The 17,624-nt window shown below is 39.0% G+C and overlaps 1 protein-coding gene across 2 annotated transcripts in view; it reads right to left on the bottom strand.

The window, feature by feature from the left end:
- tgfbr3 (transforming growth factor, beta receptor III) overlaps nucleotides 1–17,624 on the bottom strand; it is a 179,584-nt gene that overhangs the window by 53,670 nt on the left and 108,290 nt on the right. For both annotated transcript variants that reach the window (XM_060830602.1, XM_060830601.1), the window contains exon 5: nucleotides 106–289. In XM_060830602.1, coding sequence (XP_060686585.1) covers nucleotides 106–289 — 184 coding nt within the window. The remainder of the gene's footprint in view (nucleotides 1–105; nucleotides 290–17,624) is intronic.

Here is a 17,624-nt window from a genome sequence, read left to right as displayed (position 1 = left end):
GCAGCATAACTTGATAAACCACATCTCTAATAATGAAGAATCCAGTGATTACCATAGCTTGGCCGTTAGGTACAAACATTGCTCACTAAAGTAAGGTTGACCCACCTTCACCCACTTTGATGTAAATGTTATTCGCCTTATTCAGTTCAGTGAAGGAAGTCACAGATCCATATTTTGTCTGTGTCCACTGCAGTAAATGTTTGCTGTCTTGGGGCAGCGAATGTTCTTCCAATGATCTTGATGAAGTAAAGTTTACTATTGGAAACTGAACAGTAGAATTCTTAGAAACCTGAAGGGATAAAGAACAGAAACAGTTTTTAAAGCTACTTTTCTTCAAAGTGAATGCATTTGTTTTAGACTGAGTGGCAGAGGATTGTAAAGTTTATTTTAGAACTATCGGGGATAGTCTAAGAATTACAGTCAGATAGTTCAAGGAAGATTTTAGGAAGTATTTCTACATACACAGGGTGGTAGATGATTGGAACTTTCTTCCACAAATGAAAGTAGACACAGGCAACTTGCTAATTTTAAATCTGAGATAGATAAATGTTCGTTAAGCAAAAAGGTATTGAGGGATATTGGACAAAGTCTAAATTAGAGAGGAGCTAGAAAAGCACAGCCGGTCAGGCAGCATCCGAGGAGCAGGAAAATCGATGTTTCAGGCAAAAGCCCTTCATCAGAACTGAAGCCCTGATGAAGGGCTTCACCTCAGATGCTGCTTGACTGATTGTGCTTTTCCAGCACCACTCTAATCTAGATTCTGATTTCCAGCATCTGCAGTCCTCACTTTTGCTTGGATACAGGACAAAGGCAACCACATGGAGTTAGGCCACAGACCAGCCATGATCTCATTGAATGGTGGAACAGACTCAAGGGGCTGAATGGCCTATTGCTGTTCTTATGCTCCTATATGTAATCAGTGTATTATGTGCATGTTAAATGGATTTTTTTTTAATTTTTGGTATAGCTATAGAAATGAGAGTTTCCTTATTTCACCTAAGTAGATCTACCACTTAACAAGAAAGAAAAATTTGCATTTATGCAGCCGCTTTCACATCTGGATGTACACAGAGCTTTAAATTTGATAATGCACTGCTCTAAAGTAGGTAGTGCAGAATTGAACAGAAAAGAATACACTGCAAGCAATAGATGGAATTTGATACCCTTTAAATCCACACCCACTGGCAAATTAATAAAGCAAGAGGACGAGTAATTGAATGGGAGATTGAGGACCCTACAGCCTTCCTGCCTCCTCCTGATTAAGTCCGGGGCAGGAATACTCACGGATTGCATTCCAATCCAGACACTAATTCAGATACTTAAGTGGGCAATTAATGTAGGTGGCAGAAGTAACCATGCAAGAGAATAAGAAGCAAACCCTTACTGAGTTTGCTTACAGGATCCTAGGATTTCCCTTATTCAACTGCACCAAGTACCTAATTGAAGGACTCAGCACTGGGAATGGGAGGCAAGGCATTGCCTTTACCTCTGACCACTTCTACCAATCAGGAATATCCCTTGTCATAACACAGACATTACAACTGTTGATAAATGGGAGCAAACAACCAGGGTTAATGAGTGATATTCAGATTGGGAAAAGGTTGGAAGTGGTATATATACCCTTGTTGAATGCTGAGTATCGTCGTCTTCTCAATACACACATTGCTTACTGGACAAATTTGAATCTATCCGAAGTCATGGACACATTTCCTGATGTCGGCTTATGCTTAAATTGCCCGTCACAGTCATTAAATACAATGGAACATAAAAATTAACATGAACAAGTAGAAAGCAGTACAAATAACTGGGATGAGAAGTGCAGGGTTAATAGAAATTCCTTTAAATGTGAAAATTAAAGTTTCATTTATGTATATTGATTACAATTAATGGTAGAAGCTTCAACATTTTAAATTCAGCTGATGACATTAAAAAATTAAAAATCAAATATAGATTTTAGTGAGAATAAATCATATTTCCTAGCCTAGAAGTTGAACTTGCTACACATATTTCTTTCCTACACATTTCTACCTACAGAACAGAGGAAACTTATTCCTAATCTGAAAAACCCTTCTGAGGGCCATCGCATCTTAAGATTTCCACATTTCCAATCTCCTCATCTTGTCTTAAGATTTGAGACAAAAATAGTGGTGTGACTATCAACATCATGATGAAAGAACAAACTGGACATTAACTTCCAGTGATGGAGTATCTGCAATTAAAAGATGAAAATCAGGACATCACTGTTCAAGTTACCCCTGTGAATACTAACAGTGTCCTCCTGGGCGTTGACATTGAAACACATGAGAAGTGTGAAGTTCATATAATTAATCCATCACATTTCTTTGAAAATTTAAGGCTTGTTTATTGTAGTGTGACCATTTTGTTCTAATGGCACGGTAAAGTTTAATTGAGCTGGTAAGCTCAGTTGGCATGTTTGAGTTCTGCTCCAGCTCACGTAGACTAAGGACGTTGCTCCTCAGTCTGCACCCATGAGCAGAATGCAAATGGAAAATCAATCACTGACAAAACCTGGCAAAGAAACTGCAGAAGAATCAGCAGACAATGAGCCAATAAACATCTCTCAGGCACAGCACACATGAATGAAGCCTTATATGCTGTCAAACCTTGCTGACAATGGAAGTTCACTTTTATTGTGAGCAGTCTGACATCATCAGATTTACATATTGTTAAGTTTGAACATTTGAAGGTATCTTTAACTTTCCCTCCATCACATACTATTTTCCTTTTCTTTTGCATATTGTGCATTATTTGGCATTAAATGAATTATTCCAATGCATGCTATTTTATCCAGATGTTGCACCCCTTAGTATTTTTCTATCTCATCAGTTAAAGAGACACACACTTGCCTACCGTGTTTTTTAGGCTCTAGATTATATCAGAAAGAGAGTTGCATCAAAAACGATTGCTATGCACAAAGTTTCAATGCAAAAGCCTAATGGAAGTTTGTTGGTAACGGTAAATATAAGGAATGACTGCTCGCAAAATCACGGTCTGTTGTTAAGCAGCTATGTGTATTACTTCCTAACTTCAAAAAACAAAGTTCTTTACGGTCTTTAAAATGTGGAAATAACTGAAAAGTATAAACATATATATACTTAATGAGAACATACTATGACTCCTTCCCACTTTAAAATATAACAATGATTAAAGTTTGGCAGACACTAGCCCACAGCAACTGCCTTTATTGTAGCAAGTCCAGCGTATTTTCTGTGATAAACAACATGTGCCCAGCAATCTACACTTTGATATGTCGACACTGGTCTAGACAGTCTAGCTGATTTCTTTTTCCTGGTGCAAAATAACGGAGAGTTGTCAATGATAGAAAGCAAATTTACATTTAGATTTATTTCATCTATTTATTACTGTTCTTTTCACAAACCACCTTTCTAAACATTGCGCAACTTCTAATTTTTCCATCACCAGTTCCCTCTGCATGCAGTCGACTATTTTCATGGTACTCTATTTTGTTTCCACTAGTTTCCTGAAATGTACATCCCGTGACACAATTTAATGCAGATGGACTGGAGTCCGACATTCCATTGATCAGTGCCAAAAAGTTAGAAAGTGGAGACAAACAGCTGCTTAACCTTTAGACATTATCCTTAGGAAATCTGGCTCAGTTTTAGTGTGATTGCAATAAAACAAAATAATAAACGCAAGGTTTAGTCCAGTACAAAGTAAAATTAATCATAATTATGGCAACAATGACTTGTATTTATATAGCACTTTTAACGTAAGGTGTCCCAAAGCATTTCATTGGAGTGTTCTCAAACAATTTGACACCAAACCAGGCAAAAAGCAATTAAGATAATTGGCAAAAACTAGAAAAAGTTAAATTCAAGAGGAAAAGGTAAACAGGTAGAGAAATTTCTACAAAACTTCCGGGCTTAGGGCCCAAAGAACCAAAGGTACTTTCACCAAACTTGGAGAGGGCTGGGATTGTGTTGAGCTGAGACAGACCAGAATTGAAGGCATCTAGGCAAAAACAAGGGCTGCACATGCTGGAAACCAGATTCTAGATTAGAGTGGTGCTGGAAAAGCACAGCAGTTTAGCAGCATCCGAGGAGCAGGAAAATCAAAGTTTCGAGCAAAAGCCCTTCATCAGGAATAAATATCCTGATTTTGCCCGAAACGTCGATTTTCCTGCTCCTCGAATGCGGCCTGAACTGCTGTGCTTTTCCAGCACCACTCTAATCTAGAATTGAAGGCATGCAGAGATCCCAGAAACTGGCAAGACTGGAGAAGACTGCAGAGATAGGGAACAGTGAAGAAGTGGAAGAATACCAACTGGCCATTTATAAAGTGTTTGAAACATAGGAACTGAAGTACGCCAAGCTTATTCAACCTCTTGAATCTGTTCCAACATTCAAATATTTCATGGCTATCACCCCCAATTTAGCTTCCCCTGATACCGTTAGCCATCGATCTCAGTCTTGAAAGTTTCAAATGACCCAACATTCACAGCCTTTTGGGATAAGAGATTTCCAAGTAAACTGTAGCTGAATTACTCACACTAACAGTATGAGGTTAAGAAAGAAAACTCCTTGGATAATAGATGTTAATTTCACCACATAATGTCATTGTGCTGCACTGCAATGTGGGTTAGCCAGCAAGTGAGCTCAAGACAGATGAAACTATATTACAAATTGTGTCCAGCAAAATAGTTGGACATTACCTATACCTTTTGTGTCATTGCATTTGTACTTTTACTGTCATTCATATGATATATTGATCTTCCCTAGTATAATAGTATTAGCATAATATCAACACTTTCAACTAATTGGCAGACTATAAGATGTGGGAACAGAAGGTGACCAGTCCGTCCATCAAGTCTGCAATGCTATTAAATGAGATCATGGCTGATTTGGATCCTCAACTCCTGTTGGATTTTTTTTCCCATAACCTTTGATTTCCTTACTGATTAAAAATTATCTATTGCAGATTAAGTATACTTTACCTAACCTTTAAAACCTTCGGTGGTCAAGAATTTGACAGATTGTCTACCCTCAGAAGAGGTTTCTCTTCACCTCAGTCTTAAATGAGCTAACTGCTTACTCTGAGATTATGCCCTCTGGTCCTAAACTGTCCCACAAAACCACCTCTCCACATCTATTTTATCAAGTCCCTTAAGAGTCTTGGAGAAGCTCTGCACATCTGGCAGCAGCTGTCAAGAGAAAACAGTTAACATTTCAAGTCCAGTGACCCTTCTTCAGAAATGTTCCAAAGGGTCATTGGATTCCATAACTTTGATGTTGCCAGACCTGCTGAGTTTCTGCAACAATTTCTGTTTCAGATTTCCAGCAGGTTTTTATTATTTATTCTCAAAAGAATCTTGTCCACTTCAATGAGGTAATTTCTCATTCTTCTGAACTACAATGAGTACTGACCAAACTTACTCATCTTCCCCTCATAAAGCAGTCCCTCCACATGTAGAGGAGCCTAGTGAAACTTCTCTAGATTGCCTCCAATGCCGGTATATCTTTCCTTTATTAGAGGAACTTAAAATGGTTTAGAGCATTCCAGCTGTAGTTTGACTAGTGCCTTAGCAAGATGACAGCAGATAAGACGCTCCAACTGTCGCTCCTCTGTTCCACCCATTTTTTCTTTTTTCTTTCTCCTCCCTTTCTGAGATTTTTTTTCCAACTTCTGACTTGGACCTACCTGAAGGGGAATGGAGGAGCTGGTGAGCCCCAGAGGCGAATCCCAGAGCGGAGGCTTGCACAGGGTAGCCAGTCCCACAGCAGAGATGTGAATCCTCGAGAAAAAAAAACTTACCTTGGAGCAACTGAGAGTTCGTGTGGAGTGCACTGGAGGATTGGAGCACAGCGGGGACAGTTGTTGGTGCAGGCGGTCAGACCATGTGTGGTAACCGCTGCACTGAGCTACTGCAATGTATTGTTTATTTGCAATTTGTTGATCTGATTGTAATGCTATCCTTTTAACTATCATACACTATGAATCTCTGTAAAGTAATACAATTACTTTTCTTTTTATTCCACGTTTATATCTAAGATCTGTACCTCGATACTTTGTACCTCAGATGGTGCCCTAAGAGGTGACAGAGTAAAACTTTTCACTTTGCAGTTGAGTACACGTGACAATAAAGGATATTCTAATTCTAACTGAATAGTTTGAGCAAGACTTCACTTTTATTATATATATAAAATATACATGAGAGGTAGCATCTACTACAGGTAACAGCTCATTTACTTTTCCTCTCTGCTCTTAAGTTTTACAGATTTCAACAAATATAAGCATCAAAAAGGTAGTAACACATTTCATTTAAGTGGCTACATTATACTCAGGAGTGATAATTAAAGTTGTTAATGCATTAATGCTCATCAACCCAATAAAACTGGATTTCTTACAAAGAAACAAAACTTTGCAATATAAAAATAATCTCAGTAAGCTGGAATGGTCTGCATTTTGTGAATTGATGTACATATGGAAACAGAATTAAGTTAAAATATCTAGCTTTAAGTTTAGCACAGAAAGTACTTAATTCAGGCTGGCTTGTATTTTATAGCTTTAGTATTATGTCTTGTGTTTATCTTTAATCCAAGTAACGTAGAAAGTAAAACTGAACTCAATATACCATGACTAGATTGGCATCCAATCTCAACACAAATTCTGTTTTGCTAGTCGGATGATTCACTGTGTGTTGCTAATGTATTAAAACTCACCCACTGTAGCTACATTGCACACTAGTACCAGAGAACAAATTCTATAATCCCAGCAGAAAGACCTTTTTAAACTGGTATGGAACAAACCTGGGCAACAGCCACTCTACCCTTAATTCTTGACCTTTCGTCCAAATGTAACTCCCTATTGAAACAGCAAAATCACCATATTTAATCACCCATGCAAATTACAATGCATAATTTTTCCAAATTAAGTAAAACAAAACAAGAAAGTGATCTTATGTCATTGGCATGATACTGATACTAGAAATGGATAGAAAAGATGGACAGGCTAGGTATAAATGCATTTAGAAAGAAAGTAGATAAGCACATGGAGGGATAAAGGAATCAAGTAATTAACTTTGACTTCGGAATTTTATATTACTGAATTTGGCTAACAATAATTACCCTTTTTTTCCCCTCTTTTCTTGGTCCAACTTATGGAAAACTGCATTAATTAGAAATAATGTATCCCAATGGTGTACAATCAGAATGATGAGAAATCTCAGCTGTATTTAAAAGGCCGAATGCGCAAGCAGAAATTAGAGTTGTTCATGATGGATGACATACAAACTACAACACCCAGCTTCAATGACCGAATCAATTGAAGTACTTTAGGATATACTGATGATAAGAGACATAGGACCATATTTGCAAGGGAGTTGGGTTGGAAGGAGGGGTGCAGCCAGACGTGAATCAAAAGCCAGGAACCAGAACTCTGGGGACATTTGAAATTAGTTTTGAATTCAAGCAGACAGAGACGTAGGGAGGAAACCTAGTTTTCTCAAAGAGAATATGTGGCTGTAGGAATCAGAGGTGGTGAGCAACATGTGTCTTACACAGTTCTTAATTTAATGACTTGCTATATCAGAAAAACTGCATATACTTGTTAATCCAACTTTAACTTGTGAATTATGCCCCCATCTGCTTTTCCTATGTCTTTCAAAATAAACTCCATTACATAAGTCCTCATCCACATGATGTTAAGTAGCATCCAGCATTTACTTTCTACTATATCAGTTATTCATCCACCTTTGTAGCTCACCCCAATCTGTATACCATGTGACAGATTTTTCTCAGTTATCCTCACTGAAAAGTTAGGATGGTGAAAAGGCACACATAAATAGGAACTCCAATTAACATGCTCCCATTTCCCACCTTAACCTACTGCCTAATCTCCAAAACACAGTTTGCCTTTTCATAGGGCAGTTTGAGGGATGGCCTTCAGAAGCTCCACAACCCAGAGACTAGGTCAGATGTATCACAGCAGTCAAGTCAGGGATCTGAGCAGCTTGTCACTATCATTGCTGAATGCAACAGATGGAAGTAGCAGTAAGTGCAGGTTGAAGAGACTGGTCATTTCGTGTTTGACATAATGCTATATTAAGTTTCCTTTATTTCCCATAAAATTGTTTAAACACAACTACTCCTCATCCACCTGCTCTTGGAAATTAGAAATCTTTCTACTCTTATGTTAACAGCTGCAGTTTAGTTAAAGTAAAAGAATCAATACAGATACAGGTGTAAATTGATGTTGATGACGTTACCTCATTAGACTACAGCCCTTAAAACAAAGATCATGTTCATGAAGATCATAATTTGAAAAAGACTTCTGTAGCCAGTGCTCATGTTTCAATTCAGTTAGGGAGAGATGAAAAAGATCCACTTTGTAATGTTAAGCAATTATTCCAGAAGTTTAGTTCAAAGAATTGAAGTCTCCACTCACCCAAAGGCTCAGATACCATGTCATCCACACATACAAATACACAATGCTCAATAAAGGCACCAAACTTGTAATCAAGATGAATCATTCATACCACATAATTTCCGACAGTTAGATTGCTATGATAATCTATACCACATTTGCTGACAGTACTACTTTGCAATTAGCAAGAACTGTAATTTAATAGAAGGACGACAACTTGCATTAACCACCTCAGGAAATCACAGCAAGTTTTACTCTATTGAAACAAAAACAAATCGCTAGATAAACTCAATAGCTTTGGCAGCATATGTGGTAAGAAAGCACAGTTAATGTTTCAAATCTGATGACACACTTCATCAATTTCTGTTTTTGTTTCAGATCTCCAATATCTGCAATTCTTTGCTTTATTTTACTATTTTGACTTACTTTTGACTGTAGTCATTGTTGTTACACTGCACCATCCCACCAATAGCAACAAGACAAAATCATTTAGAGGTGTTGGTTGAGGGCAAGTGTTGGCCACAGCACTTGGATATACTGTACAAGTAACAACATAACCCTCTTTTCTCTTTCTCAATCTGGTTTTAGTCACTTCTCAGGATTTCAAATTTTTAAAAATCAACATTTATGTTAAAAAACATACTAAATGATAAGAATCTTCAGACTGTCAAAAAATGTCAACTGCCATTATACAAATGGTTCAAAAATACTCAAAGATGATATTACTAATAAATAGAAACAAAAGAAGATAAATACCAGAAATGTTCCACTTCTGTCTTACAGCATTATCAGTAAAATGTGGACATATTAGTAGAAATCAGATTTATTTATTTTTGATTGAATTCAAATTGGTGGTTAAAAAGATACCACAAAAGATAGCAGACTGTGCCAAAAAGGTTTGTCCGCTATAATGTACACAGAGACCAAGTGAACTTTAATCTACAATTAAGTTACTTAGCAATATATTTACTGTTTCGTGTATACAGAAAAAACATTGTTCACCTAAAGCCATTCTTAACAATTCAGCAAAATGACAGCTATTCAATGTCAATGACAATTAAGTTTGCCGGCCTGTCCGCAATGTTTGGCATTTACAAGCATTTCTTGAAAACACTGGGCTCATTAATTCTAATTACAACCTGGAGCAAAAAGACATTGATCAAAGATGAAAACTCATGATAATGCTAGATATTTAAAATACAACAAAATTACAGGAAAAGGTACCATATTAGGTTTCTAAACCTATTCAAAACTTTTCCACAGCAGCATTGGTTGAGGTCATCTCCCCTTTAATAACAGACATGCTTTCCGGCTTTCAAAAACAACCAGCAACACTTTTGGATTTCACAGAATATTGCTGGTTTTAATTAGAAGTAGTTTTAATTACATGAATCAATCCCATTATTTAACAGGTCATGCATTAGTTTTGATGGTCTGATTGACTACTTTGATTGTTTCAAATGCATATTTATTCAAATGGCATCATTTCTGAAATAATTCAAGACAATATGACAAGATATATCAGAAAACAGGTAAGTCATCTAAAACAAAATCAAAATCCAAGGTGTGTGGTCAAATTCACAATTCAAAGCACCATTACATTCAAAATAATAAAAATACAAGGCAAATAAAAATGGGACTAAAAGTCAGATTAATTGCTAAACATGACTGTATTTAAGCTTTTAGTGATATTCAGAACAATAATTATTTGTTTTCAAGGAAAAACATGACGAATTTGTTTGCATATATGGAGACAATTAGTTAGTTTATTTTTCTGTGCTAATGTAAACTTTAATCGTAAGTTCAGTAGAAAATCAGAACTTTTCCATAAATTGGGGAACTGACCATCAAATAAGATGAAAAATTTACTCATTTATTTCATTGCACTGCCAATAGCTGCAACTTAAAAAATGTAAGCTGAAACATCAATGTGGAAAACAAAACAAATTTAATTAGTGCATGTGAATGGGTTTTGAGTTACCACTCTGCATTTTTCCACAATGACACACTTTGGAAACTTGATGCACTATGACTTTATATGTATAAAACATTTAACACAATTTTAACACTACAACAATCATTAATGGCACTGGAGTTTTTACAATAACTTGCACTGATATGAAGATAAACAGAAGAAGATAAAATAAAAGTCTATAGAAACATGCTTTAAATGCTCTTCCATCAAGTACACTAAGTGGGATGAGTAATTAAACTAACGTGAAAGCCATTCTTGATCCCAGAAAACATGATAAAGCAGGATGCTTTCAGCTAGATGTAATAACACAATTCGCAGGGTTTTAAAGCAGCTCCAGAATTAGCAGGATAGAGTACTTCTATTCATAATGAAGTTACCTCAGGTTCCTTGTAACTGTAACTCAATGAAAGTTAAGGTGGACCAGAAATAAAGAATCTGAATTGCAGGTAGGTCAATTTTAATGTGATCGATAGGTCCTGGTCAAAGTGGACGGCAAGCAGCTACTTGTCAAAAAATCTACATCAATAGTTTGAAAAAGGGAACAGAGTTCAGGGCCTACGTCAAAAGCACAATGGGTCCACATTGACCCTGCAAAGAGTATCCCACCCAGTCCCACCATCCCCATTGTGGTAACCCTGTAACCCGGCATTTCCCATGGCTAATCCACCTAGCCCACACATCCTGGACACCTGCAGGGCAATTTAGCATAGCCAATTCACGTAACGTACACATCTTTGGACTGTGGAAGGAAACCGGAGTACCGAGAGGATACCGAGAGGATTTCTGAGAGGAGACACAGGAAAAAGATGCAAAGTCCACACAGACAGTTGCCAGAGGCTAGAATCGAACCTGGGTCCCTAGCGCTATGAGGCAGCAGTGCTAACCACTGAGCCATTGTGCCACCCCTACATGGTCCCATAAAGTTAGTGGGTGGCACCAACATACCTTGGATGTTGAGTAATATAGAGGATTAAATAAGGAGCGTAAAGGAAATACATGGTAAATTTCAAGGACTCCGGTATATAGGAAATGCAAAGTGTTGCTTAAAAAAATTAGGGAAGTGAGGGAAGCATGAGAAAACACAGGTACGTAAAATGAAAGAAAATCCAAAAGGCATTTTATAGTACAGTAAGGGCAAGAGGATACCCTGGGAAAAAAAACAAAGCCCATTAAGGATCAAAAGTCGCAAACTGAATGGAGCTGAAAGACATAGCTGATGTTCTGAGTGAGTATTTTGCAGCTGTATTAACTATAGTGAAGGACAATGAGGCATTTAAAATCAGGGAGGAGAATGTGATATGCTTGAGTAAATTATAATTGAGAGGAAGGGGGCATAAGCAGTTATAGCAGTCTTAAAATTGTATAAGTCCCAGATGAGATCCATCAGAGGCTGCTGTGGGAGGCAAAGAAGAAGTCTGTAGCATCCTTTAAATTATTGTTCAAGTCTTCTCTTGCCGCAGGAGAGGGGACTGCTGATGTGGTTTATTCCACTTTACCATTATTCAAGAAGAGTGATAGGGATAAACTAAGTTACGAAATGCCAGTGGTCTAACATCTAGCATCTGTAGTAGGAAAATCTTTGGAAAGATTCTGAGGGATACAATTAATCTCTAGGATGAATCAAAGATAACAGTTGAATAGCTTTGTCAGGGAGAGATCATGTCTGTTTGACAGGTTTGATTAAGTTTTGAGGAGGTGACTAGATATATGGATGAGTATAGCTACTGGTTATAATCTGTATGGACTACATTAAAGCTTCTGCTGAGGAGTCACATGGGGGACTAGTCAAGAAGGTAGCCCATGCGATCCAGGCCAATTTGGCAAATTGGATCCAAAATTGGCTTTGTGTCAGGGAGGTAGAGGTTAATGGTTGAGAGTCGTTTTTCTAACTGGAAACCTGTGTCCCCTGGCATGCTGTAGGGTTTTCTGATGGATCCTTTGCTGTTTGCAGTGTACATTAATGATGTTTTGAAGTTTGATCAGTAAGTTTGTAAATGACATGAGAGTTGGCAGTGTAGTAAATAGCAAGGAGGAAAGCCTTAAACAAGACAATATAACACGGTCCGGCAGATGGGCAGAACAGTGATAAATAAAATTTAATCCAAAAAAGTATGAAGCAATGCATTTTGGGAGGAATAATAAGGCTAGTACACAATGAATGGGAGAAACTTTGGAAGTACAGAGCAGAAGGGAAGGCAAAGAGGATACTAGCTTTTATCAGTTAAGGCACTGAATATCACAGTAGACAGTTTATAATGTTAAGATGTGAGGTACGCCACAGCTGGAGTACTATGTACATTTCTGGTCACTACACCATAATAAGAATGTGATTGCTGTAGACAGGGTGCAGAGGAGATTCATGAGAGTTGTGCAGGGGCTGGAGTGTTTCTGAGGAAGGGTCACTGGACCCAAAATGTTAATTGATTCCTCTTCACAGATGCTGCCAGACCTGCTGAGCTTTTCCAGTAACTTCAGGATTTAAAGAGAACTTTTTTCCCACGCAGATAATGGTCGATATCTGGAACTTGCTGTCTGAAGGGGTGGTAGAGGTGGGAAACATCATAACGTTTAAGAAATACCTGGAAAACTCTTGAAATGCAAAAGCACTCATGGATATGGACCAAGCGTTGGAAAGTAGGACTAGACTAGATATGTGCTTGATGACCAGCAATGACATGATGGCGTCTTTACATGCTGTAAAACTGACTCTATTGCTATGACATCATGGAATGGCCACAAGAAGTAAAGATCCAATTCAAGGACCTTGTAAAAAAAATAAGATTTTCATTTAAAAAACGCACAAAAGCAAATCGGTGTAATTGCTTTCCCAAGGGTGTGATTAGTCAAGCTTTCCATGAAGCACAGCAGGTCAGGCCCTGATGAAGGGCTTATGCCCAAAATGTCGATTCTCCTACTCCTCGGAGGCTGCCTGACCTGCTGTGCTTTTCCAGCACCATACTCTTGACTGAGCTCCAGCATCTGCAGTCCTCACTTTCTCCTAGCTTTCTATGAAGAATGGAAAAAGTATGATTTTTTTTTCAGTTCTTCTCCCTGGAGGCAAGATGAACTCAAAATTCTTTGCTTCCTTTCAACAAAGAAAAAGTCTTACACACAATTTTATTAGGATTAGCGTACTTACTAGGGATATCTGCTTTATTGATCTTTGCAGCATCCAAAGCAGTTTTTCAATATTTAATCATGGAATAATGGAATGGCTTACTCATGTTGAGCTACAAATGGTTTCAACTCATCCAGGGCTTTATAATGTTCTTTGGAAGAGGTAGGAAAGGAGTCTAGCTCCAACTTAATCCCCAAGCCACCATTAAATAGCAGTGGGTTTAGGATGTAATTGGGCGAAAGTGAGGACTGCAGATGCTGGAGATTAGAGTCAAGATTAGAGTGGTGCTGGAAATGCACAGCAGGTCAGGCAGCATCCGAGGAGCAGGAAAATAGACATTTCGGGCAGGACCCCTTCATCAGGTGTAATTGGCTCATTAATAAGCTAATTGATACCCAATGCTAGGAGCCAGGAATCAAGTCAGTCCCTTCCATCATCAAACTTGAACAGGGAGCGATCTCATTACTGCCACAAGACTGATGGCTGACAAGATACCCACCACAATAGGCTGCAAAAAAAAATACAGCCCAGTACATCTCTTTAAAATGCTAATGAGCGTTTGGGAAGATTTACTTAAGCACTTACTCATATCTTGACTAATGATTTGTCTCTGCTCTCCCCAACCAACACCAAACATATCTCCCTCTGCTCTCTTCAGGGCCCTGTCCTTCTGACACCCTGCTCCACTCTTTCACCACTCAATGTTTTCTCACTCCCCTATGGAACTTTACCATACAACCGCAAAAGATCTAACATTGCTCATTCACCACCGTCCAAAACCCCAAACATACCTTCAAGGTGAAGCAGCATTTTATTTGTACTTCTTTCAATCTAATCTACTGAATTCAACGCTCACAATATTTTATATTGATGAAACCAAATGAAAATTAAGTGACTGCTTTGCAGAACACCTCCACTTTGTCTCAAGGAATGATTGAAATGACTCCAACCTTCCAGCTGCTTACCATTTCAATGAATCACTTTGCTCCCATCCTAACACTTTCCTCCTTGGCCTGCCTACAAAGTTCCAATGAAGTTCAACACAAACTAGAGGTACAGCACCTCATTTTCCACTTAGGCACTTTACAGCATCTCGAACCCAATATGATGAGCTCCATAACTTCAGGATATAAACTCCGTACTCTATTTTCTTACATTCTCCCATCCTCCCCCATCTGTGTCTTGTTGGCTTTACTCTCAGCAGAACGGACCCATTTTCTCCTTTCAAAGATATGCAAAATAGGTGTAAATGTTAGCTATCGCTTCTTTACTGCTATTATCACGGTCTTTTTTCACAGCACACTCACCATCTGTTCCGCTTGCTACTCCTCCCCCTCTGTTGCCAGCATAAAAAACAATTTTCTAGTTCCTTTCAGTTCCAAAGAGTCATACCGGACTCAAAATATTAACTGGTTATGTTTCCACAGATGCTGCAGACGTGCTGACTTTCTCCAGCACTTTGTTTTTATAACTGAATCACTCGCCTCAAATCACTGTTCAAATCACCATATCTTTATCTAACTTCCTAACAATCACATATTAGAACACAGAACATAGAAGAGTACAGCACAGAACAGGCCCTTCAGCCCACGATGTTGTGCCGAACACTGATACTCATGTATGCACCCTCAAATTGCTGTGACCATATGCATGTCCAGGAATCTCTTAAATGTCCCCAATGACCCTGCCTCCAGAACTGCTGCTGACAACGCATTCCATGCTCTCTCAACTCTGTGTAAAGAACCTGCCTCTGACATCCCCTCTATCCTTCCCATTTAAAACTATGACCCCCCGTGTTAGTCATTTCTGCCCTGAGAAATAGTCTTTGGCTATCGACTCTATCTATGCCTCTCATTATCTTGTATTCCTCAATTAGGTCCCCTCTTCTCCTCCTTTTCTCCAATGAAAAAAGTCCGAGCTCAGCCAACCTCTCCTCATAAGATAAGCCCTCCAGTCCAGGCAGCATCCTGGTAAACCTCCTCTGAACCTTCTCCATAGCATCCACATCTTTCTTATAATAGGATGACTAGACTGGATGCAGTATTCCAAATGCAATCTAACCAAAGTTTTATAGAGCTGCAACAAGCTCTCACGACTCTTAAACTCAATCCCCCTGTTAATGAAAGCCAAAACACCATATGCTTTCTTAACAACCCTGTCCACTTGGGTGGCCATTTTAAGGGATCTATGTACCTGCACACCAAGATCCCTCTGTTCCTCCACACTGCCAAGAATCCGATCCTTAATCCTGTACTCAGCTTTCAAATTCGACCTTCCAAAATGCATCACCTCGCAATCATCCAGGTTGAACTCCATCTGCCACCTCTCAGCCCATCTCTGCATCCTGTCAATGTCCCGCTGCAGCCTACAACAGCCCTCTATACTGTCAACGACACCTCCAACCTTTGTGTCATCTGCAAACTTGCTGACCCATCCTTCAATCCCCTCATCCAAGTCATTAATAAAAATTACAAACAATAGAGGCCCAAGGACAAAGCTCTGTGGAACACCACTCACCACTGATTTCCAGGCAGAATATTTTCCTTTTACTACCACTCGCTTTCTTCTGTTGGCCAGCCAATTCTGTATCCAGACAGCTATGTTCCCCTGCATCCCATTCCTCCTGACCTTCTGAATGAGCCTACCATGGGGAACCTTATCAAATGCCTTGCTGAAGCCCATATACACCACATCCACAGCTTGACCCTTATCAACTTTTTTAGTCACATCCTCAAAGAACTCGATAAGGTTTGTGAGGCATAACCTGCCCCTCACAAACCCGTGTTGACTGCATTTAATCAAGCCATGCTCTTCCAGATGGTCATAAATTCTATCCCTCAGAATCCTTTCTAAAACCTTGCAGATGATAGACGTGAGAATTACTAGTCTGTAATTGCCGGGGATTTCCCTATTTCCTTTCTTGAAGAGAGGAATTACATTTGCCTCTCTCCAGTCCTCAGGTACGACTCCAGTGGAGAGCGAGGATGAAAAGATCTTCGCAAGTGGCAAAGCAATTACATTTCTCCTTTCCCAAAGCAGCCGAGGACAAATCTGGTCCGGGCTGGCGACTTGTCAATCTTAATGTTTGACAAAATTTTCAGCACATCAGCTTCTTCTATCTCTATCCATTTCAGCATGCACACCTGCTCCTCAAAGGTTTCATTCACTACAAAGTGTGTTTCTTTTGTAAAGACAGAAGCAAAAAACTCATTTAGGGCTTCCCCTACCTCCTCAGACTCCACACACAAATTCCCTATGCTTATCCCTGATTGGCCCTACTCTTTCTTTGACCATTCTCTTATTCCTCACATAAGTGTAAAATGCCTTTGTGTTCTCCCTAATCCACTCTGCGAAGCCTTTCTCGTGCCCCCTCCTGGCTCTCCTCAGCCCATTTTTAAGCTCCTTCCTCGCTGCCTGTAATCCTGTAGAGCTGAGCTTGACCCTAGCTTCCTCCACCTTATGTAAGCTACCTTTTTCCTTTTGACAAAAAGCTCCACCGCTCTCGTCATCCAAGATTCCTTTATCTTACCACTTCTTGCCTGTCTCAGAGGGACATATTTATTCATCACTTGCAACAATTGTTCCTTAAACAGTCTCCACATGTCTATAGTGCCTTTATCATGGAATAATTGCTCCCAATGCATGATTCCTAACTCATGTCTAATCGCATCATAGTTTCCTCTTCCCCAATTAAATATACTCCCATTTTGCCTAATCCTCTCCTTCTCCATAGCTATGTAGAATGTGAGGCAGTTGTGGTCACTATCACCAAAATGCTCTCCCACCACAAGATCTGATACCTGCCCCGACTCATTTCCGAGCACCAAGTCTACAATGGCCGCTCCTCTCGCTGGCCTGTCAACGTACTGAGTTAGGAAACCCTCCTGAGCACACTTTACAAAAACAACTCCATTCAAATCATCTGCTCGAAGGAGGTTCCAATCAATATTGGGAAAGTTAAAGTCACCCATTACAACAACCCTACTACATCCACACTTTTCCAAAATCTGCCGACCTATGCTTTAATCATTAATATTAATCAGGAACTATACATGACTTCATCATAATACATCACAGCTTATCATCCTGAAAGTCAAATCAGCCACAATGGTTGCACTCCATTCA

The sequence above is a fragment of the Hemiscyllium ocellatum genome, chromosome 9, assembly GCF_020745735.1.
Source record: "Hemiscyllium ocellatum isolate sHemOce1 chromosome 9, sHemOce1.pat.X.cur, whole genome shotgun sequence".
NCBI lineage: Eukaryota > Metazoa > Chordata > Chondrichthyes > Orectolobiformes > Hemiscylliidae > Hemiscyllium > Hemiscyllium ocellatum.
Note: the sequence above shows the minus strand (reverse complement) of the source record. Positions and strands in the feature narration are given on the sequence as shown.